A 19,655-nucleotide genomic window follows, 5' to 3' on the forward strand; every position below is an offset into this window, starting at 1 on the left:
GGGCCAGGCCTGCCCTTTTTGGCCTGGCCCCCACCTCCTGGAAATTGTGCAGAAGTCCCCCCACCGCGCCCCAGCTTTTCATGTGTGTCTGGGTGTGTGGGGTGTGTGTGTCTGTGTCCGAGTCTCTCTGTGTTCCTTTTCATGCGTGTTGCGTGGGTTTGTGTGTCCATCTGCGTGTCCTGAGTGTGTACGCGGTGTCCACGTGTGTGATTCCGGAGGGGGGACGCCCGGGCGCCTGTGTCGCCCCTGCATGCGTGTCTGTGCGGCGGGTGTGCGCGCGAGGTGTGTGCGCGCGTGGGTGTGGCGTGCCCTCCCGCAGCGCGGCTGTTCGGGGCGCGCCAGTCCCCCGGGCGCCACCCCGGGGCGCGGCCGGCGGGGAGGAGCGCGCGGCGAGCGGGCCGGCCGCACACGTGGGCCCGGCGCCGCCTCCCGCGGCCCACCCCCGGCCGCCCCCGCCGGGAGGGAGCCGGGATAAGTGGCGGCGCGGACGCCGCGCCCTGTCTCCGGAGCGGCGGCGCGCAGCTCTCGGTCCCGGCTGCAGACGAGGACTCGGCGCCCGTGGCCCGGTAACTGCCCGAGTCCCCGCCCCGAGCCGTCCCTGTCCCCCGGGGGCGGCCGCCCCGCGTCCCGCGGTCCCCGCGGCCCCGCGCTCGGCGTGGGCTCCCGCGCCCCTGTGCGCGTGTGCACGAGCGCGCGCGTGTCTGCGTGTGCCCGGCGCGTGCGCCCCGCTCCCTGGCGGCGGCCCCGAACCAACTTGTCGCCGCCGTCAACTCCGTGTCCGCGTGTCCGTCCCCCGCAGGCAGCCCTGCCGGCCGGGCTGCGCTCCTGGCGCCGGCGGACGCGGGCAGGCGGCAAAGTTTTTTGGGGGAGCCTGGCTGACTTTCCTGGGGGACCCGCGCTCGTGCGTGTCCGGGGGTGGGGATCTGGTCGCGCGGAGCTGGTGCCCTGGCTGCCTCCCGGGAGCCCTTCTCCCAGCCGCAGGGGTTTGTTTAGGGAGAGTGATGGGGGGCCGGTGCTGGGTGGCTCCGCCCGCTCACGGGGGGCAGCCCTGGGCTCCGCGCTCCTAAAGCCAGGCGGGATCCGGGGCCGGGCGCTGGCTGGGAAGCTGGGGAAGCGTGGGGGGCGCCCCCCGCCTAGATGAGGGGGCTGCCCGGGCTGGTCTGGCCCTGACGCTCGGGGCTGTGTGCTGGCGGACCGCAGGAGGACGGACGTGATGCAGACAGGTTTGTGGCGGCACCTTTAGAATTTCGGGCAGAAGGAATTAACCAGAGCGTCATCCACCCCGTGACCGCGCCCCTGTGAAACTTCCTTGGGGGTTTTCGCATGGATGGGTGTTTTGCAGCTGGGTCTTTATGCCCACAGGGCTGACTGTCATCTCCACTTGATTACAGCTAAAATAGTCCTTAAGATGAAGTTTCCTGGAATGATTTAAAATAAACACAGATGGGAGGGGGGGAGAAAGCTGTAATGAGGCACTTAAAGTGAGCATTTTTCTTAAGAACAAATGGGGTTTTCAGTATTAAATATATGTATCTGTAAAATTTTTGAAATGGAAGGGTTTTGTTTTTTTTTTAAAAAAAGCAAACTGCTTTAAAAAAACGTTAGTGACTCTGAACAAGGTCTCCCTCCTGCTGTCTGTGTGCTCTGCCGTCTCTCTGACCTTGCACCATTCCCTGCTTCCTTCCCAGCACCTGAAGATCCTTTCAGAATGCCAGAGGAACGTTCCCCCAGGCTGACCCCACAGAACGTCCCCTACCAGGACCTCCCTCACCTGGTCAACGCGGACGGACAGCACCTCTTCTGCCGGTACTGGAAACCCTCAGGCGCGCCCAGGTCAGTCTGCCCCCCGCCCGCCCCCAGGGGCATCAGGGGTCCTGCCCCCTCCCCCTGCCTATGCAGCTCCTGTGAGGCCACTTTCTCCACGGCCTACTTCTCACGCCGTTTGAACACTGAGCCCAGCAGGCTAACAGAGCTGAGGGCTTACGCTTCATCTTTTTTAAAATTAAGAAGCAGGAGCTCCATTTCGAATATGACAAGTCGGATGTGAGTTCTGCCGTATGGCGTTTTTCACAGGACTTTATTTTTTGTGCTGGAGTAGATTTCCTGTTGTGCAGACATGCCTTTAAAATCCAACCCAACAGTGACCGAAAACCACCTGATCAGATAAAATCAAAATGATGTGTATATATAGTAACTTTTGTTCTCTGTCCGGTTTGACTGTGAGCCTCAGAGGGTGTGATTCGTGTGTCAGAGAAGGAAGGGGGTCTGCCTGTCTCCTGATGTCTTGCTAGCTCAGTTGCTTGGTACATTTCCCGTCAGGGATTATGTCTTGCTGTTAGAAACAGGCGTTGGGACGACACACAGTTAGACAGCTGGTCTTCTGCCACTTCCCTCCACTCGCATGAAACGGGGAAAACCCTGCTTGTTTGTGTTGTTCAGGGAAGGAAAGGATTTGGGGTAGCCAGCTGGCCTAGCGACCAGTGAACGTCTCCTGTTCCGCACACATGTTACCTGCTCCAACAGGCCTCTGGTCCCCGGAGGCCCACGTGCGGTGTGGGGTGTGGGCTGGGTTGCAAGATTCTGTCTCCTCACTGTTACCCAACCCAAGCACAGGTTTGAAATTCCTCCTCTGGCTTGAGCAAGGCGTGTATAGTCCAGGTAGCTCACATTCAAGACGCGAAAAGCAACAAGAAAGCAGAGACGTGAACTGTGAAGACCTGCTTTAGAGTCACAGCTTCAGGGCAGCTGGATAAACTGCTGTCAGTGGGCGGTTAATAGTCCTGAGGTCTGGCGCTGTCTTTCTTAAAGCTCTCCGGAGGAGAGCGCTGGACGGGGCGCGGGTGGGTGTTGATGGGGCGGGCGAGGTCGGCAGGCGGCCGCAGGCTCCCTCTGGCTCACAGCGGCCCACTGTGGCTTTAACTTCTAACCACCCTGCGGTGCACTGCGCGTTTATTAGCTCAGTGTGCACGAAGACAGCGAGACTGCGAGCCTCAGACTTTGGGGGCTTCCTTCGTGGAGGGGGAGGCTGTCCTCACTGGAGGTCAGCGGGGCAGAGAGCCCTCAGGCTTCCGACGGGGCGGGGCCGCCCTTCCTTGCACTGTGCTGGCCTCCTGGTCTCCACCCCAGTGGCCTTGGGCCCACTTCCTTGCTTTGGCTCCAGTTAGCATCGGACACCCGCCCCCCACCTCCGCCAGTTGTGTTTAAATCTCTTGGGGTCAGTGTTTATCTCCTGCTGGGAATGAGAATGGGGTGGGTGGGGGCCGCACTGGGGTTCCGGGCTTTGCCAGAGAGGGCCCCCCACCCGCCTGCTCGTCTCCCCCCTCTCAGATGGTGCAGGTTCGTGAGCTTCCTTGGGGGGCAGCCCCCCCCCCCGGGTCGGAGGACCTTTAAAACCCATCCCCGCCAGTCCTGACCCCTCGGGAGGTCCTGGAGGCCCGGCGGTGACAGACGCTGCTGCACCCTGGGGGCCCGGAGGGATCAGGCCAGGCCGAGTGGGGTGGGCCGGGGCGGCCTCAGGACAGAGTCTGTGCCCGCTGGTGGGGCCGCGTCTCTGCGCCTGGGCTCAGCTGCTGTGTCAGACTGACCGCCCTGCCCTCCTGCGGGTGGGCCACAGGCCTGCTGCTTCCGGAGCGGAGCGGCCCGCTGGGCTCAGCCTGCCCCTCCAGGGAGCACCCTCCAGGGTCTTACCCCGGGGTAGCTCAGAGTCTTCTGTGCTCCTATCCTCGGGGAAAATACCACCAAATGTCCCTTCTCTCAGCTCCTTTTTACAAATGTTTTTACAAATGTCCCAGGGAGGCCCTAGGGACCTCAGAAGCCCCTGCCTTATAGACGGTGCCTGATAGAGGGGTCTTAGTCATCTTGAGTCCGAGGCTGAAAGCCCGCTTCTTGGTCACGCCAAGGCAGGTTTGTGCTTGTCTGGTGCAGAGCTTTGCGGTGACGATGGATACTGACCGTCCTTAGGTTGCAGCGGAACGGGCTCCCGTGAGGTGGGTCTCGGGCCTGCTCTGGTCTCTGCACTGGTCCTTCAGATGTGATCTCAGGTTTATCTTCCAATCAGCCCGCGAGGCAGGTGCTGCCCTTGTGAACCCTTTCAGAAGCTGGTCCAGCTGCATTTTGTCCACATTCCTCTGGTTCCAGTGAGCGCAACAAGACGTCCGTCCAAGGACTGTCTTCCTGAAAAATTCTTGCGTGTTTTTGTTAGGATGAAGGTCACTCCTTAGGGAAAGGAGTGATAGGATCTTTCATTGTGATTGTGCTCAGCAGTGTCCCCGTGGACGGTAGCTTTCCGGGCTCCTCTGGCCATTTCCTCTTCCAGGGGGTCTTCCCTACCCAGGGATTAGACCCACGTCTCCTTTCTTAACCACTGAGCCACTTGGGAAGCCAACAGGATCATTATTCTCCCTAATTCTTTGCTGGCAGTAGGGTAAAATGTGATCTGTTCTGAAACCCCAAATCTTCTGTGCCCCTGGGGACTGGCTGCCTTGTCGAGACTGGGAACTGTGGGATTTTTGAAACCCTGGCTCTGCGGCGGGGTTTCCCTGGCGGTGTTCTCGGGGTCACGGAGCCGGCCGGGCGGGACGTGAGCTGCTCCGCCACGGCTCTCGTGCGCTGGGATGGCGTTTCACTCCTTTGGCTTCAGATCACCACTCAGCCCGCCTGAAGGACAGCTTTGAATTTCCTTCTGAAGTGACTCAGCCGTCCTGGCCCCCGAGGATGGCTGACAGGTCAGCAGCGTCGGGGCCCCAGCGGTCTGACACTGCAGTGCCTGGTTGGATGGCTTGGCTCCAAGGAAGTCCTCCCTTGGTTCTGCCAGCTGAGGAGGGCTGTAGGGACGTGTGATCACATGGCTGCAGACCTCGGGGTGTTCAGGGCCCAGTGTGGACGCGTCACACCCGTCTGCCTGGGCCTGACCGGGCAGTCTGAAGCAGACCCTTGTGGGATAAAGGCTTGGATCCCCTGTGTCTTCCCTCCGAGCAGGGGCTTCATCGTGCCCAGCCTGCGCTCCGTCTCTGGGGAGCCCCCAGCCCCAACACGTGGAGCCAAGCAGGCTCTCTTCCTGTCGGCTCATTGTTGCGACAGCTGGGGTCCCCGGGGGCCACTTCAAAGAGCGCCATTCCTCTGCTGGCCGGGGGCCTGGTGCAGACACCCGGGTGCCCCCCCACCTTGAAACAGCTCCAGATCCGGGTCCCCTCCAGGGGCCCCTCAGCCTGGGACCCTGAGGCCCCTTTCCCCTTCCTGCCTTCTCGAGGGGGTGGCCTTCCTCTGAAGGAGGGTGGCACGGTGTCCTTTCTGGAGCCTCACTGTGGGCTCAGAGCCTTGGCCGCTGCTGGTGGGCCTGGAGTCCACAAGCCGAGGCCTCTACCTTCTCCCTCTCCGACGTGCCCTGCTCTGCCCTCGGTCACGCTGACCACGTCTCCACGAGACCCTCGGCGTCTGCCTTGGGAGTTGCGGCCAGAGCCGTCTCAGGACGCTTCCTCCCACCTATGCAAATTTACCTGAAGAAGAAGCAGCTCTTGCCGGGAGCTGGGATATATTTAAAGGCTGGAGAACACCCTCCCTTCCTGCCGCCCTCGTACCGTCCTCCCATCAGCCACCAGCCCCTTGGGTCTGGCGCCTGGGGCTCTGGAGACGGAGCTCCTCCGGGCCAGCCAGGTGCAGGCATGGAGTGCGGAGCCTCTGCCACCCGGCCGGACCCCACTGCCCTCTGAGGCCCCGTTCCCCTGGGTCAGCTCATCCCCGTCCTCCCCTCTGCCCCCGGTCTGCTCTCCGGGTTGTGTGCCCCCCGCGTAGGGTGTGGGCACCGTGCTCTGGGTGGTGCTCCCCGGGGTTCTGTGTGTCTGGGGGGTCTGCCTCCCTGGGGCCCCTGCTGCTCCCGGTCCCTTGCAGCCCTGCTCCCTGAACTCCTACCGCCCGTGTGACTAGGCCTGACGCATCGCTGCCTTGGGTTGGCATGTCTCCGGGGCCAACCAGATCCCACCCCTTGTTTCCAGTCGCTCAGTCGTGTCTGACCCCATGGGCTGCAGCGCGCCAGGCCTCCCTGTCCATCGCCAACTCCTGGCGTTTACTCAGACTCATCAAGTCGGTGATGCCATCCACCATCTCATCCTCTGTCGTCCCCTTCTCCTCCTGCCTTTAATCTTTTCCAGCAGCAGGGTCTTTTCTAATGAGTCAGCTCTTCGCATCAGGTGGCCAAAGTACTGGGGTTTCAGCTTCAGCATCCATCCTTCCAGTGAACACGCAGGGCTGATTTCCCTTAGGATGGACTGGCTGGATCTCTGTGCAGTCAAGGGTGTCCTATCCCTTAGGCTCCACCCCTTACTTGTCCCCGAAAGTGGCCCTAGGGGCCCAGTTCTGGGTGCATCCTCTCTTCCCACTCAGCTGTGGTCACACTCCCGCCCAACAAGCCAGTCAGGAGTCACTGGTTTACTGATGCCGGGGAGCTGGCACCAGGGTGGGGAGACAGTGGTGACGATCTCTGCATCTGAGGAAGAGGGAGTGGTCACCATACGAAGGGGAGGTACCTCGAGACCAGGGGGAGGGTGGTTCCCTGGTGGCTCAGTGGTCAAGAATCCACCTGTGATGCCAGAGACCTGGGTTCCGTCCCTGGGTCGGGAAGATCCCCTGGAGGAGGGAATGGCAACCCACTCCAGTAGTTTTGCCTAGAGAGCCCCATGGACAGAGGAGCCTGGCGGGCTGCAGTCCATGGAGTTGCTAAGAGTCAGACAGGACTGAGCGACTCTACAACACTAACCTAGAGACGGGACAGCTGCCAGGCACGGTGCGAATTAGAAAAAGGGCTGCGTGGGGTCGGCACGGCCCCTCAGCTGGGAGGTTTGGTGAGCAGAGCGCAGGCTCCCATTCACCCTTCCAGCCAGCACCCTTGAGCGGTCTTGCTCCGGTGAGAAGGATGTGCAGGGCCGGGAACCACGGGAAGCTGGAGACGGGGAGAGGCCAGGCCCTGGGGTCCTGCTGGCTATGGGCAGGCTATGGGCGTGAGTTTGCGCCTTGGTGGGTGGGCAGCCATGGACCGCCTTCAGGCCCAAAAGTCGCGCAGTCGGGCTTGTGGCTTGAGCTCAGCTGGCAGGAGGTGTTCGCCGTGATGCAGGGTGCCGGCGAAGGGGGTGAGTCAGCTCCTCGAGGTGCTGGGGTCGGAGCTTGCCAGGTGGTGATGGAGGGTTCCCAGGGGTCTCCCCGGGTGCACGGGGAACGTGGGGTCCCCTGCATAGCACACCTTCAGCTCACTCTCCTCCAGAGACGCCGGGGCTGCTCTCTGATGGTGAGGACCTGTGGACCACCAGGCTGTGGGACCTCCCGCTGGAGCATCCCCGAGAAGCCAGTAAGCAAGCAGGGACCAGCGGGGCGGCCGGCAAACCTCCCCAGTGAGATACCGACGCGGGGGGCGGTCAGTTTCCTGAAGGCCAGAGAGGAATCCTGTCTCCCTTTGTCTCCCCACCACAAGAATCAGAAAGGGCCTTAGACTTCTCTGAGTGGGCTCCTGATATTTCCACCTAAGCGCGGAGCCCGTGGTCCTTACTCTGTGTTGTACGGCAGCGACATGGCTTTTAGTCCCAGCTCTGCCTTCCAGGCCTACCTCAGCTTTCTCTCGCCTATTTTAAGAATTTCCCAAAGTTCCTTCCTCGTGGATGGAGCCGCCGGTCCTCCTCCTGGTGTCTCCGCCTTTGTTGCAGCAAACTGCCTGATGTTTAAATAGGGCATCTCTTCTGGGTTTTTTTTTTTTAAGACTCTTCGAATAGCAAAGATCTTTTGATGGCGAGAGGACACTGCTGTTCTTGCAGCATTCTCGCAGTTGGTTTTTCCAACAGCTTCGTTTAGGCATAATTTTTTCCACTTGCTATAAGCATGTTCTGTGGATACAAGTCGGGCTTTGTTTTTCAGCGGAGTTGAGGGAAAAAAAAATTGCAAAATAAGCCGCTCCCTGAAAGGCGGCCATTGTCCACCGTTGTGCGTTGCTCAGCACCTTTTAGGTAGAGATGCCCATCCGGGCGCACTTTGTCCCCGAGCGCCAACGAGACGGCGCTCCTCCTGCCAACGGCCCTTCGCGTGTGACTCTGCTGAGATTACAGTGTGACCCTTGTCCCACATTTAGGGTCAGCCAAGTCTTCCGCTGGGGGGTGGTGCTTTCGTTTCACCCATGCCTGCTCGCTGGGGTGGAGGTGGGGAGGCGGATTCAGTTCAGTCCAGTCGCTCAGTCCTGTCCGACTCTTTGCGACCCCATGGACCACAGCACGCCAGGCCTCCCTGTCCATCACCAACTCCTGGAGCTTGCTCAAACTCATGTCCATGGAGTCGGTGATGCCATCTGACCGTCTCATCTTCTGCAGCCCCCTTCACCTGCCTTCAGTCTTTCCCAGCATCAGGGTCTTTGCCAATGAGTCAGTTCTTCACATCAGGTGGCCAAAGGACTGGAGTTTCAGCTTTAGCATCAGTCCTTCCAGTGAATATTCAGGACTGATTTCCTTTAGGATGGACTGGTTGGCTGCCTTACCTTCTGCAAAAAGGTTCAGAGGAGCTCTTACCGTGGAGCCGCCGCTTTGTCAGCGTAGGGAAGGAAGAGGGCAGGAGGGTGGCCAGGAGGGCAGCAGGAGAGCGCGGGTTCGGGATCTGCATCCTCAGGGGGCGTCAGGGTGAAGGGGAGCTGGGCCTTCCTCTCCTTGAGCAGAGTCCTCAGAAGGCTCCGCGGGCAGGATGGACACAGCGAAGGGACCCCTGCGCCCTTCAGGGTCTCAGGTCTGGGCTCGTGGGCACGGCCCCTGGAAAGCGGGTCTCAGAGGAAAGCTGACCGGAGGAGGGCCTGGGTCTCTGAGCTCTGAGAGTGCTTCTCAGCCCTGCTTTCAGGCCCCTGGTGCACACGTGTGTCCCTGGCCCTGAGATCCGGGCCGCCCTTGGCGGGAGCTCAGAACCGTGTCTCCCCCCGGGGACCCAGGTGTCTGAGCATGTGGCTGGCAGGGCTGAGCACGAGGGGACCTTCAGAGGTGGCAGCTCTCCCCAGCCGTCGGGGCTTCCCGGGGGTGGTGGAGGCTTTAGGGGGTGGGCTCTGTGGACCTCGGAGAGCCACGGGACCTGAACGTCCCCCCTTTCTCGGAAAGCACGGTGGGCTACCCGCTCCCCAGCCCCTCAGGGTGGGGGCAGTCCGGGACCCCAAGGCTCAGTGCCAGCTGCGTCACCTGTAGTGGGGAGACGACATCAGAGGGTGAGCACGCCCCTGGGGGCTGGCACGGGCCGCAGGGGCATCCCCAGGGCTGGCATCCTTCGGCCCCGTGCCTCCCCGCTGTGGGTTAGACCCCGGGGCGGCTTTCCCAGGAGGCGTCCACAGACCTCCTGCTGGGGGCCGGGCTCTCAGAGGGCCTCAGAGGGCACGGCCTTTAGGCGTTCTAGGTGCTCCGCTATGTTTATGCTGTTCAATCCCTCGTCCCTCAGGGGAGACTGGTGTCTTGGGGCCACACAGCAGGGCGGTGCCGTGGACAGTGGCGGGCCTTGGCAATGGTAGACCAAATGGCAGGCCTTGGAGGTAGAACCCGCCTGAGTCACACGGTTGGGGTGGGGCTGGAGGCTGTCCCTGGACCCGAGAGCCATTCTTCTCGTGGTTAAACAGGGGCCCCTTTCCCCTGGGTGGTCGTAGCGTCAGACGCCGGGCGTCTGTGGGGTCAGTGCCTGGCACAGTTTCGAGATCTGAGCGTGTGGGTCGTCTTGGGCTCCCCCACTGCCCACCCAGTCGGCTCCTCCACCGTGCTCACTCCACCCTGCCCGCCAGCATCAGTCACAGGCACCTCCCTGACGTCCGTCTTGACCTCCCTCCGCGTGGCGCAGGCTGTGTGCTTTCCCCAGCCTCCGGGCTAATTACTTAGCAGTTAGAGCCGTCGCTGTGAGATTTCAGACACCGAGAAAGCATCCATTCTGCGGGTGCTTGATTTACAAAGTCGTGGGGGAAGCCGCTGGTGGTGCAGTTCTTTCTGAGATAACATGCAGTTAGCAAACTTGATGCTTCCATTAATGTCACGTGAAAACCTCTGTGCCCATGTTGGAGGTGGGACCCTTGACCCGCTGGAGGACCGGGACCCTTAGGGAGGGGGCCTGGGGGTCAGCGCGCCCAGGCCCACCGGTTCTCAGCCCCGTCGGCAGCGGCCTCAGCGCTTGGCGTCTGTTTTCTTTCCGGGCCCCGACGGCGTGCTCGGGTGTGTGGAGGTGCTGGCCCCTGGGCTGGGCTTGAGTTGCGAGGGCTGCCCTGGCCCCTGGCGTGTCTGCAGGGGCAGCGTGTCCGGAGGCCTCTGGTTGGCAGCCCGTGCTGGGCCCCGTGGGCGTCTCTGTGTGCCTCTGGTCAGCTGCTCCCCCGCAGGGCAGGCAGCCGGCTGGGGCTTGCTGGCCTCGAGTGTCTGCTCCTGGCAGGCTCTTGGTCTGTTCTTCCCCACGTCCCCTGGGGCATCAGGGTGGCAGTGTTTCAAGGGCAATGAGAGAGCAACAACACGCTTTCCAAGTCTCTGCTTGGGTCAAGTTTGCAAGTGCTCCGCGGGCAGAGTGAGTCAGCCCAGAGGCGGTGGAGGCCTGTCCACGGAGCAAGGTCGGGGGAGGAGGTTTCGTGGCTATTTTTGACTCCGTCGCTGGGAAGGGACTTTTGTGCCGAGAGCTGGGACACCAGGGTTGGAATTTTGTTTCTGCCTCTGAGTGGCTCTAGATAAGATGGCATCCGGTAGGCTTTCCAGCAGGTTCCCAGAGTTTGCGATTTTATATAACTCTGGGCCAGTTTGCATCTCACGCTGGCGACACAACCTGTGAGCTTCTCCAGGGCAGAGCTCAAGCTTCATATTATCCCGGCTTCCTCAGCTCTCGCCCTGGTAGAGTTTCATGTCCAGCACAAACCAAGAGATCCAAACACGTGTGTTGAATGAATGCGTGAACTTCCTGTGTTTATAAGGTAAGACAGTTTGGCGGGGTGAGCCTCAAAAGTCCCTGCGGCATGGTTTTCTAGGAAAGGAACAGCATTTCCACCGAGTGTAGACCAGAGGGGCTTAGTCTTTGTGCAGGAATCAGGGCACCTACCATTCGGAAGCAGCAGTGAAGGGAGTTAGCGACAGCTAAGAAGAGAATATTCCCTACAGGCAGCCAGTCCCCTGGACTACTAGGTGGCTGTGTCTTAACCATTTTAACTTTGAAGTAAAGTTTGGAAACACACCCGTGAGCGGGCCTGCAGGACAGCAGAGAGTGTTTTCTGTGCTCGGGCAGAAGTCAGCACGGGCGCCAGAATCCGGGGTGGGGTCCGCTTCCTCTGACCGTGCGGGCGACGCGGCAGGTGTTAAGTGAGCTGCAGGTTGGAAAGCGATGGGGGTCCTCCGAGCGGCCTGAGGACTCGGGGTCCGCTTGACCGCAGACCCCCGATCGCGTGAGCTCTCTCTGAGCTTCTTGTGCGTGCCGGGCCTCATTCTGGTTTGGAGACCCCGAGGTGGTTCAGCAGCCCCTCTGCCTTGGAAGACCGCTCCCCTCACGTGGCAGGGAGACGGCGCCAAGCCCCGTGGCAGTTTGCTCGTGAGGGTCATGCATTGAGGAGGTGGGGAGGGGGCGGTCCAGGGACAAGTTTAGGTGACTTAAACCGAGCCTTGGAGGTGTCGAAGGGGACTGGAGGAGCCGCTTCCACACGGGCACGGAGGCATGTTCTGAAAACAACAGGGAGTCTTTTCGGCCTGACGTCCGCCGTTCACGGCGGGAGGTGCGTTTGGAAGGGCTGGTCCGAGAGCTGGGATCTGAATGGCCGTCGTGTTAGTCTGCACAAAGCGCCACAGACCCGCTGGCTTAAACAGCAGAACGGTCCTTTGCCCCGGGACCGAGGAGCCGGCGGGTTGGCGTCTGGTGAGAGCGGCTCGCGTGTCCAGTGACGTCTCTGCTGTCCCCCTGCCGACAGGGCGGACGCTCCCCGGGACGCGCGTCCTGACTTTTCAGAGAAGCTTGTGCTTCTTTGTGGTTTCATGGCAGACGCCCCAGCTCGTCTGAAGTCGCTGTGGGCTCGGCCCTTGCCTTGGTGTCCCCTGTCTTAAGACCACCTGCTGTCAGCAAGCCGCACTGGCCGACTGGCCTGAGGCAGGTTCAGACGTGAGCGTGGGCAGTGCCGGGGGTGAAGTCTGCCCGTGCCCTGCAGACCCAGCAGGTGCCCGCCTTCCTTCCTAACTTTTGTCCCTGGGGTACCACTCGTGGTTGCCTTTAATCAGGCGTGAATGTCCCCTTTCCCAGCGCTGTTTGCAGGAGCGGCAAGTAATGGTCTGTTAGTAAAAGACCGTTGGAACAAGCGTCTTCGCGGCAAACGGTGCTGCAACAGTTGGGTGTGTGCGCGCGCTCAGTTGCTTCGGTCGTGGCCAGCTCTTTGCAGCCCCGTGGACTGGAGCCCGCCAGGCTCCTCTGTCCACGGGGTTCTCCAGGCAAGAACACTGCAGTGTCGCCATGCCCTCCTCCAGGGGATCTTCCCGACCCAGGGGTCGAGCCTGGGTCTCTCATGCCTCCTGCACTAGCAGGCGGGCTCTTTACCACCAGCGCCCCGTGGGAGGCCCCGGCACAGTTGGGTATCTGCGTACAAGAGGATGGAGTTGGCCTCTTCCTCACACCGTGTACGAAAGTGAACTAAAGGACCTAGACGTGGAAGCAGCAACTGTGAAACTCTTAGAGGAGAACACAGGAGTGACTCCACCACCTTGGATTTGACCGTGGTTCTCAGATGTGACCCCAAAAGGGCAAGCAGCAAAAGAAAGAAAATGACTTAGTGGACTTCACCAGAATGAAAACCTTTTGTGCTTTAAAGTACACTTTGAAGAAGACGAAAAAACAGATCACAGAATGGGAGAAAATGCTTGCAAAACATCTGTGTGATAAGGGAATTGTATCTGAGGCATGAGAAGAATGCTTGTAATTCAGTGATAGAAAGATAGCCTCCCTGAAAAAATGGGCAAGGGGCTTGAAGAACATTTCCCCAGATAAGGTGTGCTGACGGCTAAAGAGCGTGTGAGAAGATGCTCAGCATCAGCTGTCATCGGGGAGATGAGGACATGTCAAAGCCACGATGAGGTGCCGCTTCCCAGCCACTCGGATGGCCGTGTGATAAGGACAGCGCTGAGCTGGTGGGGATGTGAAGTCTGGACCCTTGGGGCCTGCTGAGGGGATTTACAGTAGTGGAGCCGCTTTGGAAAACAGGCTGACAGTTTGGTTAAAGGTTAAACACTGTTACCTTATGACCCCACAATTCCATCCCTAGGTACGTGTCGAAAGCAACTGGGGACTAACAGGTCATACTAGCATATTCGAAACAGGTAAACAGGGGCCTGTGTTGTGGCGTCAGGAACTGTGGCCGATGTCTTCTCATCACCCACCGTGGAAAAGAGCCTGAAAAGGCACAGGCGTCACTGAACCGCTTTGCTGTGCGCCTGAAGCACTGTGGATGGGTGGCACTTCGGTTTTTTAAAACATTGGAAACGTGTCCACACACTTGCACACAAACACTCCTGACAGTGTTATTCCTAATGGTCAAAATGTGGGGACGAGCTGGATGTCCGTCCCTGGTGACTGGATGAATAGAGTGTGGCGAGTCCACACGGGGAATATTCGGCCATGGAAAGGAAGGGGATGCTGGTGCGTTGATGAACCCGCAACAGTTACGCTGCAAGAAGGTGGCGGGTTAATACGATTCCATTTTCATGAAGTGTCCAGCCTAGGCCAGTCTTCGGAGACAGAAGGCGCGTTCACGGTGGCCGTGAGCTGGGGTGGAGGTTGGGACAGCGAAGAGTAGGGGTTTGTTTTCAGGGTGACGGAGATGGTCTAAAATTGATTACGAGGTTGGTTGTACTACTCTGTAAACATGTGAAAACCACTGAATTGTATACTTTGACAGAGCAGATTATATTATCTGTGAATTATGTCCCGTGACAGCTCTTACCAAAAAAACGCAAGTACCTAAGAAAGCGAGTTAAGCGGTGTCAGGCAGACATTTTTAATGATGTTTACCCAAAAGCCTGATGACCCAGAGTTGCTCAGGGTATGTTGGCACAAGGGGGAAACAGTGTGGAACGGTGATCTCAGCCATATTAAAAAGACAGTGACGGGAAGGAGGTTGGAAACACGACTATAAAAACAGAATGCGAGTCCTCGAGCCCCGCGCCGCCTTCGGAAAGGCCCGCGCTCAGCCTCGCACCTCGCTGGGCTCCTCCTGGGCTTCACCTGCTGGAGCCTCACAGCGTCACGTGGGGCTGACGTCGCGCTCGCTGCTTCACTGACGGGGGAGCTGGCCCCAGAGAGTCGGGTGCTAATGGACGCGCAGCCGGGGTCTGAACGCGCGTCTCTGTGCTCTACAGGCACTGCTCTCTCCAGCACCCAGCTCTGCCCTGTAAACACGTACAGAGCCATCTGAAGCGCCCGTCTGTGTGCACAGGTGCCTTGTAAACGCCCCCGACGGATGGGAAGACTGAGGCTCGGCAAGGGGCTCCGACCAGGGGCCTGGATGGCGCGACAGGAGTGGAGAGAGCCCACGGTGCCCGGTCCCTCCCCTCCACCCACGTCCAGCTGCAGCGGCGGCTCTGACGACGCACGCCTGGCTGGAGCTGCCTCGCGGGGTCTCAGCAGAGCTCCGAGGCCTGAGCTCTGTCCCCGCAGAGCGGTGAGCCTGCCCCCTAAGCTCGTCTCTGTGCTCCTTCCCTCTCCTGCATTCTCAATAGATTCCCAATTGTTGATTGCCATCCGCTTGGCATTTCACCGCCCAGAAGGACTTGGAGCCATCTGCAGACTTGGAAAGTTCATGCTGTTCTCCTTCCAGGGAAAGAAAAAAAAAAAAAGACTGTTACATAAGATGGATTCAAGCACATTCTTACAGGAAGGTTGGAGCCACTTGTCAGGCCGCAGGCCCCCTGCCCTCTCCCCCCGCCGTTGCACCATCCAGGTGCAAAGTCACACGCTACTCTCAGAACCGTGCTTCCTCGCAGAGCCGTTAAGAAGGATCCCAGTGTTGCCCCGACGTCCATGGACAGCTCCAGGCGCCCCTTCGGGCCTGAGGAGAGGTTCCTCCTAGAGAACGTGCAGGCCTTCCTCTCAGGGTGTGTGCTGGTCGCCCTGCTCTCTGTCCTCCCAGCAGGGAGGGGGTCATCTCCGGGGCAGGCACCCCCGTGCACCCTCCCCACCTCCCCCAGCATCCCTCCAGCGGTAGCCGTCTCTTCTGCAGCCTCCAGGCTCTCCCCTGCTCGCTCCGCTTGGGTCTTTGAATTTTGTTGAAAATAAAACGTGCTGTCTTCCCACGAGCATGTCCATGGTACGACGCTGAGAAATGAAGGGAAAGTAGGGAGCTCGGACGACTGATGCCCCTCTGGACGGTCCTTGGTGACCTCGCAGACTCTGAGGAATTGGAAACAGCCGTGCGGATAGATGGTTAGTCCCCGGCTCTGCAAATGGGGGGACAGAGGAGCTGGGACCGTTCGCTCCCTCGCAGGGACAGGGTGGCTGGGGCAGGACCCGGAGGTCTGAGCCGAATGAGAGGCGAAGGCCCACCCGCAAGGAGCCAGGCGGGCGAGGCAGTGAGGGACGGGTGAGGGGTGGCACAGGGCGTTGGCTAACCCTGCCCGCCCGGCTCTGAGCCGAGGTGACCTTGGCCTGGTCTGGACGGAAGCCTGATGTCCGGGGAGGAGGCGGCGTCCGCCCACCTGCCGTCCACACCCTCCTGCTCTCGGCCACTCTCTCGCTGGCCTCCCTGGCAACGGGGCTTCCTGTTATAAGAGCGCCTGACGTGTGTCTGCCTGCGCGGGCTTCCTCCGGTTGCAGAGGCCACTCCGTGGCTGCGGTGTGCAGGCTTCTCCGTGAAGAGCCTTCCCTTGCTGCCTACCGCCAGCTCCAGAGCACGAGGGCCCGTAGCTGGGTGCACAGGCTTATGCTCCGTGGCGTGAGGCATCTTGCTGGGTCGCGGATCAGACCCCCATCTCCGCACTGGCAGCCGGGTTCTTTACCGCTGAGCCGCCAGGGAGGCCCACGCCGGGGCTTTCTGCCTCCTCATCCCCCAGGACCGCTTGGAGGTTGGCCTCCTAACTGACCACCTCTTACGGGGGTCACCTCTGTGTGCGGCCTCGCTCCTCTGGGTGGTCTCCAGACGTCCGGTGGTGAGAGCGGGGCCCGGTGCCCCCCGGAGCCCGGGGAGCCGCACTCCAGTCCCGTGCAGGCCGCCTGTGTGCCGTCGGCCGCAGCGCCGACTTGAGAGTCCCGTCTTTGCTGTTCCCTTGGACTAGACCTTCTTTTTCACTGCACGTCCGTTTTGGGCAGGAAGTTTATTCTAACTCGGGGGCTGGAAAGCTAGCCTGAGATGCCCTCAGCACACGGGGAGCATGGGGCACAGGAACACCCCCTGGCTGTGTCTCAGCTCCGGCTCCTCTCGGCCCAGAAACCGGAGCCGGCTTGTGCTGGGGAGCGGTTTCAGACAGACCGGCACCTCGCCGAGGCCTCCCTACCCACCCAGAGGACGCGATGGGGGGGATTAGGCGACCCTGACGGCCCGGTGTCCATCACTTACTGCCGGGCCGCCAGCGTTGGGCCCAGGCGCCCATCTGTGTGGGAGCCCGTGAGACGGGAGTGCTTGCCCTGTGATGTGCCGCACCGCGTGGTGAGCGCTGAGGTTTTTCCCGTCCCTTCCAGGGACCAGTGGTCTGGCCTCTGCAGTGTGAACACGCCTGCGATCACAAGTCCTCCCCGCGGCCCGCTGCCCGACGAGAGCCCGCCGCCGCTCTGTCCTTTGCGGGACAGGACACCAGAGCCCTGCGCCCCAACGGCGCCTCTGCTGCTGTGTGTCCAGCTGAGGCCCTGGGAGGCGGTGGAGGCCGGAGCACTGCCTGGGCACCGACCGGGGGCCTCCGGCAGGTGGCGGCCCGCTGCTGGGACCCAGAGCCCACGCGGGTCCTTCTCTGTGCAGAGAGAAGACCTGGGCTTGGGACGGAGCCCAGAGCTCTCCCGAGAGAAGCCGGTCCGTCACCCCAACCCCTGGCCTAGGTTCTCCACATCACAGCCCCTGGCGCAGCTGTGATGCTCGCCATTAAGGGACCATCCTGAACATCAGGCCGCGTGCTTCTGCGGGCAGGCTGTTAGTGATTTCCCTGAGGGCCGGTTCCAAACACTGATCCGGACGCCAGCCCCCTGAGGAGCCCTTCGGTGTGAGGACCTTTTCAGGGTGGCAGGCGGGCGGTGGCCGCAAGGAGACACCGCTGAAGACATCGCACTGTTGGTGTCAATGAAGGGCCGTGTTCTCCTGGCTGCTTATGGTACAGACTGCTTTGCCGTGGAACATAAACCACTCCCCGAGGCCACACCCCGGAAGTGTAGGAAATTCTTTTCAGGAAGGAGCTGTCTGACGTTGAAGGAGTGATAATTTCCACGTGCGTTTCCAGCTTGGTTTATGGGAGGCAGGTATGCGCCTCTCATCCCTGGAGTTCTCGTGTGTTCTTCACGTCCAGCAGATCCTGGGGGCCTGGTCAAGCATGGCCCGGGTCTCCAGACCCCTCTGTTCATCATATCTTGAGCACAAGGACTGCAGCGGCTCAGTGCCTCTGGCAGCATCTGGTGCTGTTTGCATTTGGGGTCTTCCCTGGTGGCTTAGATGGTAAAGCGTCCGCCTGCAATGCGGGAGACCCAGGTTCAGTCCCTGGGTCGGGAAGATGACCTGGAGAAGGAAAGAGCAACCCACTCCAGCACTCTTGCCTGGAAAATCCCATGGGCGGAGGAGCCTGGAAGGCTGCAGTCCATGGGGTCGCTGAGGGTCGGACACGACTGAGCGACTTCCCTTTCACTTTTCACTTTCACACATTGGAGAAGGAAATGGCAACCCACTCCAGTGTTCTTGCCTAGAGGATACCGGGGACAGGGGAGCCTGGTGGGCTGCCGTCTATGGGGTCGCACAGAGTCGGACATGACTGAAGCGACTTAGCAGCAGCAGCAGCTAGTACTCTTGCCTGGAAAATCCCATGGACGGAGGAGCCTGGCAGGCTACAGTGCCCGCGGTAGCGACGCCCTGCCTGACAGACTCTCTAAACAGCGCTTATTTGTCTGGCTGCCGCGCCCCGGCTCTTTGCTGCGTCGGGCGGTCCTCTCTCTGGCTGTGGCATTCGCGCTTACTCGCTCCGCCGCGTGTGGGATCTTAGGTCCCCAGCCAGGGGTCAAACCCGCGTCCCCTGCAGTGCAAGGCCGGCTCAAGCGCTGGAGCACGGGGGAGGTGCCCTGACTATCTCCTCCGGTTGTTGCGGCTGCTGCTTCCCAGCCTTGCTGAGACGGCGTTGATGTGCGACGCTGCATGAGCGTAACAAGGTGTGCAGCTTAATGAAATCACGTGGAGTCTGAAATGAGTATCACAGGAGCTCGTGTCTCATAAGATGAGGAAAGCGGGGGGGCTTCTCCCCTTCTGATGGGAACTCTGAGGCTCTGTGCTCGTCACAGCTCTCCAGCAGCGGTCACTATGCGCCATGCCGGACATGGCGCCCCAGGACTTGACTTCTGCTCGGGAGTTTGAGTTCATGCCTCTTGGCCTTCTTCCACCCCTCCCAGCCCCGTCCTTGGTGACTGCAAATCTGACGCCTTGTTTTAAGAGTGTCTTTCGTCTTGCTCTCCTCCTGATTTTGGGGTCCGCGTCCGAGTGACGCCGCGCGTTGCCCTCTGTCTGAGACTCACTCATGCGGCATAATGCCCTCAGGCACCCGTGTTGCTGCCAGTGGTAGAACCCCCCCACTTCTCGCGGCCGAGTCCTCGTCCGCCGCACGTGCACACCACGCCTTGATCCCTGTATCTGTGGGTGGACACTTCGGTCGCTCCTGTAACGTGGTGACTGTCAACAGTGCTGCCGTGAACAGGGGGGTGGTGCAGATATCTCGGGAATAGAGTCTTTTCATTTCCTTTGGACACGCTCTCAGAAGTGAAAGTGCGGATCCCGCGGCAGCTTTAGTTTTAACCTTTTCAGGAACCTCCATACTGTTCTCCACAGTGGCAGCAGCAGTGTAGAAAGGCCACCTCTCGCCACGGCCTCGCCAGCGTCTGCTGTTTGTGGACTCCTTGGTGGTCGCCCTGCGTGAGGCGGCGCCTCAGGATGGCTTTGATGTGCATGTCCCTGATGGCTCGTGGTGCTGGCCATCTTTTCACATGCCTGTTGCCCATTTGCGTGCCTTCTTTGGAGAATCCTGACCCCATCCTCAGCCTGTGTCTAGAGGGCCTGGGGCTTCAGGAAGCAATTCCACGCTGCGGGGGCGGGGGTGGCACGGCATCCCTTGCCCCCCTGCCCTGACCGTCCTCTCCACGGCGCTTCACGTGGCCTGGCGTGTATTCACGTACTGATTGTTCTGGCCTCGGCCAGGGACGCGGGGCTCCACCAGGGTAGGGACTTTGTCTAATTCAGGTGTGTGCTCAGAGCCTGAGCCAGACCCCGAGCTCGTCAGCCTCTGTCACTGACGGAACCGGTGGCTGAGAGAGGGGTGAGCTCCGGGCTGGGGCAGGCGGCCCTGCGGCAGGCGTGCGCCACGCCGTGCGGCCGGTGGGGCCAGAGCAGCCTCCCAGGAGAGATGCGTCTGTGTCTATGTCTCTCTCTGTCTGCATGTAGACGGATAAAGGGTGGGGGGATAGATGGATGCATGCATGCGAGCTCACTCCTGTCTGACTCT

At 60.6% G+C, this 19,655-nt stretch overlaps 1 protein-coding gene across 6 annotated transcripts in view; it reads left to right on the forward strand.

Annotated features, from left to right (window-relative positions):
- The window catches only part of MGLL (monoglyceride lipase), an 87,873-nt gene continuing 68,659 nt past the window's right edge, over positions 442-19,655 (forward strand). Inside the window, exons 1-2 of one of the 6 annotated variants that reach the window (XM_018067058.1) lie at positions 442-566; positions 1,689-1,833. In XM_018067058.1, the coding sequence (XP_017922547.1) occupies positions 1,709-1,833 (125 nt within the window). In that variant the 5' untranslated portion in view covers positions 442-566; positions 1,689-1,708. Of the gene's footprint in view, positions 567-745; positions 1,224-1,688; positions 1,834-19,655 lie in introns of those variants that run through there. The other 5 variants (XM_018067056.1, XM_018067052.1, XM_018067053.1 and 2 more) reach the window with 5 other exon arrangements.

This window comes from Capra hircus, chromosome 22 (genome assembly GCF_001704415.2).
Source record: "Capra hircus breed San Clemente chromosome 22, ASM170441v1, whole genome shotgun sequence".
Taxonomy (NCBI): Eukaryota; Metazoa; Chordata; class Mammalia; order Artiodactyla; family Bovidae; genus Capra; species Capra hircus.